The 13,132-nt window shown below is 41.4% G+C and overlaps 1 protein-coding gene across 4 annotated transcripts in view; it reads left to right on the plus strand.

The window, feature by feature from the left end:
* Positions 1–12,878, plus strand: part of GPC3 (glypican 3) — a 1,559,491-nt gene extending 1,546,613 nt beyond the window's left edge. For all 4 annotated transcript variants that reach the window (XM_063937475.1, XM_063937478.1, XM_063937476.1 and 1 more), the window contains exon 8: positions 12,522–12,878. In XM_063937475.1, the coding sequence (XP_063793545.1) occupies positions 12,522–12,709 (188 nt within the window). In that variant the 3' untranslated portion in view covers positions 12,710–12,878. The remainder of the gene's footprint in view (positions 1–12,521) is intronic.
* Positions 12,879–13,132: the final 254 nt, after the last annotated feature.

Below are 13,132 nucleotides of genomic sequence, written 5' to 3' on the forward strand. Positions count from 1 at the left end.
TTTAGCCCCCAGTGGTAATGCCTCTGCGGTTATGACCCCAGTAGTTTTCCCCTTTAGTTTAGCCCCCCAGTGGTAATGCCCCCAGTAGTTTAGTGCCTGTAGTTATGCCCCCAGTAGTTTAGCCCCTGTAGTTATGCCCCCAGTAGTTTAGGCTCCCTGTAGTTTAGACCTCATGTAGTTTAGCCCCCCTGTAGTTTAGCCCCCAGTGGTAATGCCCCCTGTAGTTTAGCTTCTGTAGTTATAGCCCCTGCAGTTATGCCCCCAGTAGTTTAGCCTCCCTGTAGTTTAGCCCTCATGAAGTTTGCCCCATGTAGTTTAGCCCCCCTGTAGTAATGCCCCCCAGTAGTAATGCTCCCCAGTAGTAATGCCCCCTTGTAGTTTGCCCCCAGTAGTTAGCTCCCAGTAGTTTACCCCCTTGTAGTTAGCCCCCAGTAGTTAGCCCCCAGTAGTTTAGTCCCCTTGTAGTTAGCCCCCAGTAGTTTAGCACCCCAGTAGTATAGCCCCTAATAGTAGTGCCCCCTTGTAGTTTACCCCCTTGTGGTTTGCCCCCTTGCAGTTTGCCCCTAATAGAAGCACCGCTAATACACTCAAACATATGAAAAAAAACCAACACAATACTCACCAAGCCCCGCTCCCACGTCCGACTGCTGCAGTCCTTCCGGCGTCCGCTCCTCGACACTATGGGAGAGACGTCATGATGTCTCTCCCATAGCGCACACTGAAAGAGCCGGAATCCGGAGCTCGGTAGTGAGCTCCTGCCTTCGGCTTCCACTGTGGTGAGGGAGCCGGGGGCCCGCTGGTAACACAACCTCAGCGGACGCCCGGCATCTCCCTGCGGCGCCGGGCACACATCGGGTAAGGTAAGCCGGAGGAGGTGGAACTGACGGAACGCAGTTCCGCCCAGGTTCTGGCTCACTTTAACCCCTGCCTATACGTCATCTCTTATTGCTGCGATATGTGGCTAAGAGATATTATCAGGATAATAAGCAATCCTATGTAAATAAGCCACTGAGTACCACTGACATGTATACATGTTTCATACTCTTTCATTTGTTAACAGTAGACTATTCAAGACCCGATGTTTGATAATTGAGAAGTCACAATGCCGTTTACACCAGATCATTTTGTTTTCCAAGCTTCTTAAACAGGTGTTACTGTGTCACCTGGGGAATAATCTTGTCAGTATCTGGCTGGGCTTGTGCTAATGCAATTGTTTCAGGCCCATGCAAAACAATGTCGTTAACACAGCGGTATAGTGATCCCATATGAACAACAAGTAACAGCAGCACTGACCTCATTGTGCTCAGCAAAGAGAGCACAGATGTTACTATGGTGCTGTGTGACATACTACAACAAAATGTAGATTACTACAAATGTTTCTTATATTTAATCCTGCTGCCTGTCCAAATTTCCCATAAAAAGAACATATGAGTTTCACCCTGCGGGATCTGTTTCATTTTATAGACTGAGAGTGTAATGATATGTACCAACAATAATGCGTAATCTTGCGTGAATACTAGAGATGAGCGCCGGAAATTTTTCGGGTTTTGTGTTTTGGTTTTGGGTTCGGTTCCGCGGCCGTGTTTTGGGTTCGACCGCGTTTTGGCAAAACCTCACCGAATTTTTTTTGTCGGATTCGGGTGTGTTTTGGATTCGGGTGTTTTTTTCAAAAAACCCTAAAAAACAGCTTAAATCATAGAATTTGGGGGTCATTTTGATCCCAAAGTATTATTAACCTCAAAAACCATAATTTCCACTCATTTTCAGTCTATTCTGAATACCTCACACCTCACAATATTATTTTTAGTCCTAAAATTTGCACCGAGGTCGCTGTGTGAGTAAGATAAGCGACCCTAGTGGCCGACACAAACACCGGGCCCATCTAGGAGTGGCACTGCAGTGTCACGCAGGATGTCCCTTCCAAAAAACCCTCCCCAAACAGCACATGACGCAAAGAAAAAAAGAGGCGCAATGAGGTAGCTGTGTGAGTAAGATAAGCGACCCTAGTGGCCGACACAAACACCGGGCCCATCTAGGAGTGGCACTGCAGTGTCACGCAGGATGTCCCTTCCAAAAAACCCTCCCCAAACAGCACATGACGCAAAGAAAAAAAGAGGCGCAATGAGGTAGCTGACTGTGTGAGTAAGATAAGCGACCCTAGTGGCCGACACAAACACCGGGCCCATCTAGGAGTGGCACTGCAGTGTCACGCAGGATGTCCCTTCCAAAAAACCCTCCCCAAACAGCACATGACGCAAAGAAAAAAAGAGGCGCAATGAGGTAGCTGACTGTGTGAGTAAGATAAGCGACCCTAGTGGCCGACACAAACACCGGGCCCATCTAGGAGTGGCACTGCAGTGTCACGCAGGATGTCCCTTCCAAAAAACCCTCCCCAAACAGCACATGACGCAATTTTAATAGGCACAACTAAAAGGCACCTCAGGTAAACAATGGAGATGGATGGATACTAGTATACAATTATGGATGGACTGCCAAGTGCCGACACAGAGGTAGCTACAGCCGTGGACTACCGTACTGTACTGTGTCTGCTGCTAATATAGACTGGATGATAATGAGATGTAGTATGTATAAAGAAGAAAGAAAAAAAAACCACGGGTAGGTGGTATACAATTATGGATGGACTGCCGAGTGCCGACACAGAGGTAGCTACAGCCGTGGACTACCGTACTGTACTGTGTCTGCTGCTAATATAGACTGGTTGATAATGAGATGTAGTATGTATAAAGAAGAAAGAAAAAAAAACCACGGGTAGGTGGTATACAATTATGGATGGACTGCCGAGTGCCGACACAGAGGTAGCTACAGCCGTGGACTACCGTACTGTACTGTGTCTGCTGCTAATATAGACTGGATGATAATGAGATGTAGTATGTATAAAGAAGAAAAGAAAAAACACGGGTAGGTGGTATACAATTATGGATGGACTGCCGAGTGCCGACACAGAGGTAGCTACAGCCGTGGACTACCGTACTGTACTGTGTCTGCTGCTAATATAGACTGGATGATAATGAGATGTAGTATGTATAAAGAAGAAAGAAAAAAAAACCACGGGTAGGTGGTATACAATTATGGATGGACTGCCGAGTGCCGACACAGAGGTAGCTACAGCCGTGAACTACCGTACTGTGTCTGCTGCGACTGGATGATAAATAATGATATAAAAAATATATATATATCACTACTGCAGCCGGACAGGTATATATTATATAATGACGGACCTGCTGGACACTGTCTGTCAGCAGAATTAGTTTTTTATAGAATAAAAAAACACCACACAAGTCACACGACGAGTGTTTAACTTTTTCAGGCAATCACAATATAGTATACTATACTGGTGGTCAGTGTGGTCAGGTCACTGGTCAGTCACACTGGCAGTGGCACTCCTGCAGCAAAAGTGTGCACTGTTTAATTTTAATAATATGTATGTACTCCTGGCTCCTGCTATAACCTATAACTGCTCCCCAGTCTCCCCCACAATTAAGCTGTGTGAGCACAGTCAGATATTATACATAGATGATGCAGCACACTGGGCTGAGCACAGATATGGTATGTGACTGAGTCACTGTGTATCGTTTTTTTCAGGCAGAGAACGGATTATATTAAATAAAACTGCACTGGTGGTCACTGGTCAGTGGTCAGTCACTAGTAAACTCTGCACTCTCTAGTACTCCTAAACTCCAGTAAATCAAGTGTCTCTGTCTCAATCTCACTCTCTCTCTTCTAATCTACATGGAGAGGACGCCAGCCACGTCCTCTCCCTATCAATCTCAATGCACGTGTGAAAATGGCGGCGACGCGCGGCTCCTTATATAGAATCCGAGTCTCGCGATAGAATCCGAGCCTCGCGAGAATCCGACAGCGTCATGATGACATTCGGGCGCGCTCGGGTTAACCGAGCAAGGCGGGAAGATCCGAGTCGCTCGGATCCGTGTAAAAAAAGCTGAAGTTCGGGCGGGTTCGGATTCCGAGGAACCGAACCCGCTCATCTCTAGTGAATACACGGCCCAGTGTGTGTAGAGGATCATTAAAAACTAGACTTGTTCAAAACATGTAAGGGGGCATACACACGGGGCGATTTTTGCCTATTTTGTAAGCGATCTGTGGCTTAAAAGTTAAGCACGGATCGCTCCATGTGTACACCCCATAGTGATGGCGATGCACGGTCCCGCGAGTCGCCACCACCCGCGCAGATCTTTAGCACATGCAGGCAAGATCTAGTTAGATCGTCTAGCATGTGCATAGCACAGATCACTCAGCACACATTGCTGTGTGTATAGTGATGTGTGCTGAGCGATCTGTGCTAACCTAGATCGCTCAGCACACAGCACAAGTCGCCCCGTGTGTATGCCCCCTAAGGTCGTAATTACTTAACTAACTAATAGAATGAATATAGTATAATCCATAGCAGCTAATCATTTAAGCGTTTTTATTGATTACTACACTGAAGTTCTAAAAGGGGATATCTAATTGGTTGCCCTGGGTTACAACACTTAATTCCTCTTTACACTGTGTTATTAAATGAGCTCCATGGTTAATACTAATACTTGGTAAGACTAGCCAAACTAGCATTCTTTGTTTTCAATATGTTTTGCCTGCTAGGGAATTTATTTATGTTGGCTATGCTATATTTCTCTGGATCCAATATGTATTACCGGCAGACAGGATGCCGACTGTCAGTATACCGACAGCGGCATTCCGTCTGCCAGAATACCGGCAACGAGTCCCCTCATGGTGTCGCTGCACTCGCCACGCATCAGGCCCGATGGCGAACTTCGCTCGCCACAGGTTCTGTTCCCACCCGGCTGGCGGGTGGCGGTGTTCCGCCGTCTGTAAAATGCCGGCTGTCGGGATTCTGGCGTCGGTCTCCTAAATGCCGGGATCCCGACAGCTGGTACATTGATTGCATCCCATTTATCCTAGTATGTCAGATACTAGTCATGTTGTAGGTTCACTACACCTAAGTCCATTGAAAATGTATATGATAAAAGTCATGGTTCTCAGAATCAGAATCATCTCTATTGGCCAGGTGTACTCATGTACACTAGAAATTTTTTGTGGTACAATGCATCGCCAAGCAGCAACATGAAGGGGGAATACATAGCATAAGAAGGGGAAAAACGTAAATTCGTACCACATACTTCGCACCACAAGGAGTTTACGTCAGTGCTTGTAATAGTGGGGTATATTTCTCAAAAGTGGACAATATTTGCTCTTCATCAGGATAGCCCAGGCAGTGGAGAGCTTTGCATGGGGGAACCAGCTATAAGGGCATGTTGTCCTCCTGTGACTATCATTATCTCAGGGTGGCAGTAAAGGAAAAATGCTTTCTTACAAATACAGCGTTTTTTCCCTTTGTGAAATAAAGTGTGTGTGTGTGTGTGTATATATATATATATCCCAAATCCAAATATTCCAAAATACGAAATATTCCAAAATACGGATTTTTTGATTGAGACTGAGATAATGAGACCTTTGTTTTCTGATGGTTCAATGTACACAAACTTTGTTTAATACAAACAATTATTACAAATATTGTATTAAATGACCTTCAGGCTGTGTGTATAAGGTGTATATGAAACATAAATTAATTGTGTGAATGTAGACACACTTTGTTTAATGCACAAAGTTATTAAAGCTATTGGCTAAAATGACCTTCAGGCTGTGTGTATAAGGTGTATATGAAACATAAATGCATTCTGTGCTTAGATTTGGGTCCCATTGCCATGATATCTCATTATGGTATGCAATTATTGAAAAATACGGAAAAATCCGATATCCAAAATACTTCTGGTCCCAAGCATTTTGGATAAGGGATACTTAACCTGTATCTCTATCTATCTATCTATCTATCTATCTATCTATCTATCTATCTATCTATCTATCTATCTATCTATCTATCTATCTCTCTGTCTCTCTCTCTCTCTCTCTCTCTCTGTCTCTCTCTCTCTCTATATATATATATATATATATGAGCTCGCCATTGGTATATAACTATATATATATATATATATATATATATTAAGCTTGTCATTGGTATGCTGGAGCTTCTAAGGCAGCAGTATGCACAACCACTTAAAGTCAGTCTGGGCATGCTGGAGCCAGGGCCATCTTAACGTATATGCACACTGGGCAGTGGTATAAACCACACTCACTGTCCAAGTGCATATGAATAGCCTTAGGAATGGTTTTCCTAGCTGGGAGTTTGTTCCCATTAGGAAACACAGCCCCATGCATACAGACTGAGATGTACACTATTTTCCTGTACATGTGCATTATGAGAATGCATATTTTGCTCTTCCCTTTTGGATGTATGTCCACAAGAGTCCTTTATCTCTACCTTAAAGTGGACCTACATGTTAACTCATTTTTAAAGTAGTACATTTTTTATATCAGGTTTCATATATTACCTCTGGGTGGGATCAGTACTAAATCCCGCTGGACGGGATCCCGGCGGTCGAAATACCGACGCCGGAATCCCAACCACACAATCCCGACAGTGGTGGCGAGCGGAACGCAGCCCCTTGCGGGCTCGCCACGTTGCGGGCACGGTGCCTCGCTACGCTCGGCACACTATTATATTCTCCCTCTATGGGTGTCGTGGACACCCACGGAGGGAGAATATGTCGGGATTGTGCCGGTCGGGATTCCGGCGTCGGTATTTTGACCGCCAGGATTCCGTCCGGCGGGATCTTGACCGCCTCCCCTCTGGGTAAAAAGTCTGTCATGAGTCTGAATTACTGGAAAACCACCAAAGTGGTTCACAGCACAGAAGTCATGGGTTCGATTCTCACCAAGGCCCTAACTGAGTGCAGTTTGTTTACTCCCACACTCCAAAAATATAGTGGTGGGTTAATTGGTTCCCAACTAAAATGAACCCTAGTATGTGTGTACATGTGTTTAGGGCAGACTAGATGGGCCAAGCGGATCTTATCTGCAGTCAAATTCTATGGGGGAGATTCAAATGGTTGAAAAGTCGGTTGGGTGTCTGTTTTTTCCTGTCTATTAGATAGTAAAAAACAGACTCCAACTAATTTTTCAAACATTTGAATCTCCCCCTATGTTTCTAAGTTGGGCGGATTTGGCCATAACACTGAGGGCTGGATGTACAAAGAGTGCGGAGTATATTCCACTAAACATTGCAATGATACTAATTGAATATGCACTAACATATGCAATTAGTAAAACAAAGGACAACTCTTCTGAAAAGATAATTAACAATCACAGAGAAAAGTTCAACCTTGCGCTGCCTAACAATAACCACAGCTGCTGGTAAATTCCAAACGGTTACTCCTGAAAAACCTATATTGTTCCACAGAGAAAGAAAATATAAAGGAATAACCATTGTTATTGTTATACAGCCGTAATGGAAATCATCTCCCCAGGCTAGATAGAGGACACAACAGTCAGTCTGGGGAGAAGATTTCCATTATGGCTGTATAACAATAGCGCAGGTTATTCCATTATATTTTCTTCCAATAAGAGTTGACCTTTGCAAAGCCGCCGCCGCCAAGTGAGAGGATGTCTGCAGGTCTCCCCCACCTCCTATCCCCGGGATGTCTGTAGCGAGTCCCGGGCTCCTCCTCCTCCTCACTGCAGCCAGCAGCTAAGGCCAGGCAGCTGGCTGTGTTGCTGGGGGAGAAGGAGGCTGGGGGATACGGGAGAGTGCCGGGAATCTGCCAGTACAGGAGGTGAGTGGGGCCAGAGTGAGCGGTGCTGGGCGGCTTCTGTGGGGAGTGGCGGCGTGATGCAGAAAGAAGTCCGTGTCCAGCACTTATTACATATGAAAATGTAGTAAAACACTCGAAAACGTGTTTTTACCACATTTTTCCTTAGGTACATGCCACCCTAGTTAATCTGTGTTCTACCATTGTTTATTGCATGATACATTGTCAGTGACAGAGGGGGAGATGTAGGAACCGTGAAAAGAGTGGGGGAGTGCCCATGACAACCAGCTGCTACCTATAATTTTATAGAATGCACTTGATAAATGTTACTTCAAAGTTAGCCAGTGGGCCACTTCTCCACTCTTTTTACATCTCCTTGGATTCAGTATGATATACAGATGGACAGGATGCTGGTGGTCAGAATACAGACAGACCCCCAGAAATTACCATAACTCTCACCTGTTCCCTACCCTAACCCTAATCCTCCCTTATGGATGCCTAACCGTCCCCGGTGGTGCCTAGCCCTAACCCTCCCTGGTGGTGCCTAACCATACCCTCCCCATCCTTGCACCCTAACGCAAACCCCCTTCTAATGCCTAAACCTAACCTCCCACCCCCCACGGCAGGACGCGATCGCGTCCTGCTAAAAGAACCATCGGGATTCCAGGCATCAGTATTTTGATGCCGGCACCCTGACCTCCGCTGGGATTTAGACGCCGGGCTTATGGCATCCTTTGTGATTGCGGTGTCGGTATTTTGGCCCCTGGGATCCCTTCCTTCGGTAAATTAACAACCTCCCATCTCCCGCTCTGTCTGGAACTGGGCACGTCTGAGCTAGATCTATTCCGGTAGCACGGAAATATCCAGGGCACTTTCTTAAATATTGAACTACTGTATCAATCCTAACTAGGGGATATATTAATAAAGCTTCTAATAATGAAAAGTGTAGGCGTTGCCTATAAAGACCAATCAGATTCTAGATAGCATTTCTATATTATGTCCTAGAAAATGATAGAATCTAATTGGTAACTATGGGCGACGCCTCCACTTTTCAATTTTAGAAGCGGTAGTAAATCTACCCCTAAATCTCTCAGTTTTTAATTGAAACATTTTTCTCTTCTTAAGTGAATTTGGCTAACGCTGCTCCTTCATGTTCTGAAACAGAATTTTAAATGTTTCTCCTAAACTGCCAGTACTGAGAGATTAAATTGATGCAATTATTTATACTATAAATGAGTCATTTGTCATGGTTATCTAAACTTTACATGCAAAGGCTAGGGCCAACAAAATGAAATATATTATTCCGTTATGTCAAGTATTGACAGTGTAGATATATTTCCTTGCTGCCTTTGGAAGACAAAATAAAAGAATTTACTACAAAATAAATTAACTTTTTTTTTTTTTTTTTTTTTAGCTACAGATTGCCAAACGCACACCACCCAAATATGCATTTCCTCTTACCTTCCTGATAAGTAGTATAGGTTCATGTGATAATGATAATAGATTTATTGCCCTTTTTTATTCAGTTATTTATTTTCATAATGTGGATTACAAGAGGAATTCGTACTAAATGTGATTCAAAACATTATATATGTATTTATTATTTCAACCACAAATGTTTATTTTTAGAAATGTATTTGTGATTATTGCATGTTAATAATACATTGGATTAATAGGCAAAAATAGGATGTACAGCCTGAAATGACTGTTCGAAGATCATAGAAAAATTAGCAAATAATTATGGTACAACATGAAAGAAAAGATATTCCATATCAAGATGACAAATCGACAGTTATTAGGTCAACAGGTACAAGAGGCCAACAAGTTCAAAAGGTCGACATAAAAATGGTTGACATAAAAATGGTCGACACACAAATGTTCCACACTTTTTTTTTATTCTGTCCCAAATTTAGGATCTGCTTTATTTACTACCCACTTGAACATTTTTGGGGAATAGTAACCTGTGGCGAGCGAAGCAGATTTGAGCAAACATCAGGCCCTTATAAAGTGAGCCCACAGGGCATCAAGTTTCTACTGATGGTGGTCAGATGGTCAGAAAACAGAAGAGATAATACATTTGGGACAAGATAACTAAAAATATATGTCAACCATTTGTGTGATGACCTTTTCCATGTTGTTTTGTATCTATTGACCAAATGCATGTTGACCATATGGTGTTGACCTAATTCCTGTCTACCTAGACAGTGTCGATCAATTAATCCATCCAGATAATCACTATATTTTGCAATCAATGGACAGCCAGCCTGCTACATCAATTATTTGTTGTAACCCATCACCGATACAAAGTTACAGTTAAAAACAAAACTGTGATTAAGTTCTAAACTGAATGACCAATCTGATCAGTGGCGCACCCAGGGGGGGTTTCCGAGCACCCAGAAACCCCCCTCCACCAAAAAAAAAATAATAATAATTTTTTTTTGCTGCATGAGTATTATTAATGTCTGTCTAGCGTCCTCTGCAGCCTGCTGTCTTCCTGGTGGCACTTGTAAGTGCTTAATAAAAGTTTACTTTTATCCATATACACACGTGTGTGTGTATATATATACATATAAACACACACACACAAACACACACACACACATATGATATATATACATGCGTATATACGTGTACTGTATGTATGTATATATATGTATGCATGTTTAATATGCTATGTGTATATGTATGTATATACATATATATATATATATATATATATACCTCCCCAAAGGTGCGGCACTCCTGGCTTGAACAAAGAGGCGAGACGCTTAAGGTTCAAATATTAACGTTTCAGTTGTTAAACTGTCATCAACTGAAACGTTAATATTTGAACCTTAAGCGTCTCGTCTCTTTGTTCAAGCCAGGAGTGCCGCACCTTTGGGGATGTATTGTATCATTTGTGAGGGCACCGGCTGCAGTTATTATTATTCAAGTGAGTGCCAGTTCCTGGACAATATATATATATATATATATATATATAGGTGTATATACGGTGTGTGTGTATATATATATATATATATATATATATATATGTAGATATATATATACACAGACACACTAGTTTTACGGACCCAGCATATACTGGGTCAGCTCAGTCCCCACCCCCGTGCTTGGCTCCACCCAGTTCTGGAAAAAAAAAACCCATGCAAATCCTGCGTTTGCCACTGCTGATCAATACTACAATTCTATTATATGAAAAATGCAATATCCATATCACAAGCCATATAGATGATAGGAAAATATGTACATTTCACATGCTTTAGGGAGGTGCCGTCACCTTTTGTCACTTTTTTAAAATTTATGGTTAAATAATGTGTTAATAAGGTGCAGGAATTCCCCAATCACTCAATTTTATTTCTAGGATATAAGAAAACAGCATGAAAAATAGGAAATAAATAACTTTTAATAGTCACAGTGTATATTTAATACAAAACCAAATATCCTGTTGATGATCGGTTGATGGAAAAAAAAATTATATATATATATATATACATATATATATATATATATATATATATATATATGTACAAAATCTCAATGTACACAATCTCCATGTGGCGGCACTCAGGAAGAAAAACAGCTAACACTGGTTCTGTTTAAACCATCGACGTTTCAATGCAAAGGCATTTTCAGCCATGTGCCGCCACATGGAGATTGTATATTGTCACTGCTGAGCAGCATATAATTAATGGAGGTCAACGGGGCAAGTATTACCTACAGTTTATATAGAGTGCCGGATACTGCATAAGTGTGTGTGTGTGTATATATATATATATATATATATATACACACACACACACATACATATATAGCACAGCAAATTCAGTTGTGCTTTACAATTGGACACAATGATAAAACAAAACTGGGTCATAGAGGTAGGAAACCCCTCTTGCAAGCTTATATATATATATATAGTGCATCCGGAAAGTATTCACAACTTTTTCCACATTTTGTTATGTTACAGCCTTATTCCAAAATGGAATAAATTCATTTTTTCCCTCAAAATTCTACATACAATACCCCATAATGACAATTTGAATTTTTTTTATTTTTTTTTAAATTTTTTGCAAAATTATTAAAAATTGAAAACTAAGAATTCACATGTACATAAGTATTCACAGCCTTTGCTCAATACTTTGTTGATGCACCTTTGGCAGCAATTACAGCCTCAAGTATTTTTGAATATGATGCCAGAAGCTTGGCACGCCTATCTTTGGCCAGTTTCACCCATTCCTCTTTGCAGCACCTTTCAAGCTCCATCAGGTTGGCTGGGAAGCGTCAGTGCACAGCCATTTTGTAGAATTTTGAGTTAAAAAAGGAGTTTATTCCATTTTGGAATAAGGCTGTAACATAACAAACTGTGGAAAAAGTAAAGCGCTGTGAATACTTTCTGGATGCACTGTATGTATGTATGTATGTATGTATGTATATATATATATATATATATATATATATATATATAAAATATAATCTGTATATACATAATTATAATATAAACAGAACAATCAATTTAGTAAATGTAACAATGCTTATTCTCAGCGCTACTGTGACAACCCAATATCAGGCCTTTCAATATGTTCTTAGTGCTAGTTGTCTTTATTATCTCTGTTATATTAACTTTTCATTTGACTAAATGGAAGAGGGCGATGTGTAGACTGAATTTTTACCTCACAGATCTTTTATTGTCTTTAAATTGCTTGGCTTTATTGCTTAATGAAAATGCACCTTAAAATATGTATTGAAGGGGTTAATGAAAAATAGTTTCAGTCAGCCAGATGCCAAAGGATATACGTTAAGGTTACAATCTAAGTAATTACAGTGTTCTTTTATTTTTAGAATCGGACTATGATTTGGATATCGACGATGTTCCATTTAATAAGCAGATGCGAAACCAGCAGGATCAGAACGGCAGAGAGATCACCCACCTCCAGTCTGGAAGTGACAGCATAAAGACTATGTCAGCCAAACTGCCGCTTGTCCGCCTCCTCACTATCACCTTGTTAGGACTTGTCTCAGTGATCTGATTCTCCGCTCTTAACCCCTAACTGTTCCAGTAGCTGCATAAGGTTCCTACCTGAATTTTACAACTTGTAACATTTCCCAGCCCATTGTAAAGTCTTCTCAGAGAAAACAAATTTTATATAGTAAATATTAATGTATTAATAAAGAACATTTCTTTATTCACATACTTTATTTACATGTTTTGTATTGTTATTATCAAGTAATTTCATTAACGGTTCTTTGTTCTTTAAATACATGAATGTGAATAGGAGCGTAATTCTAAAGAGAATTGTTTTGACCTTCCAAAATGATTGTACTAGGAGCTATGTGTGATTGGGTAGTAGAAAGGTGCCCATATGCTATTATTTTGATAGCCAGTGATTACATTTTAGATCTAATTTGCCTACATCTGTATGCAGAGCTGGCCCTAACCAATATGATGCCCT

This window comes from Pseudophryne corroboree, chromosome 8, assembly GCF_028390025.1.
Source record: "Pseudophryne corroboree isolate aPseCor3 chromosome 8, aPseCor3.hap2, whole genome shotgun sequence".
Classification (NCBI taxonomy): domain Eukaryota; kingdom Metazoa; phylum Chordata; class Amphibia; order Anura; family Myobatrachidae; genus Pseudophryne; species Pseudophryne corroboree.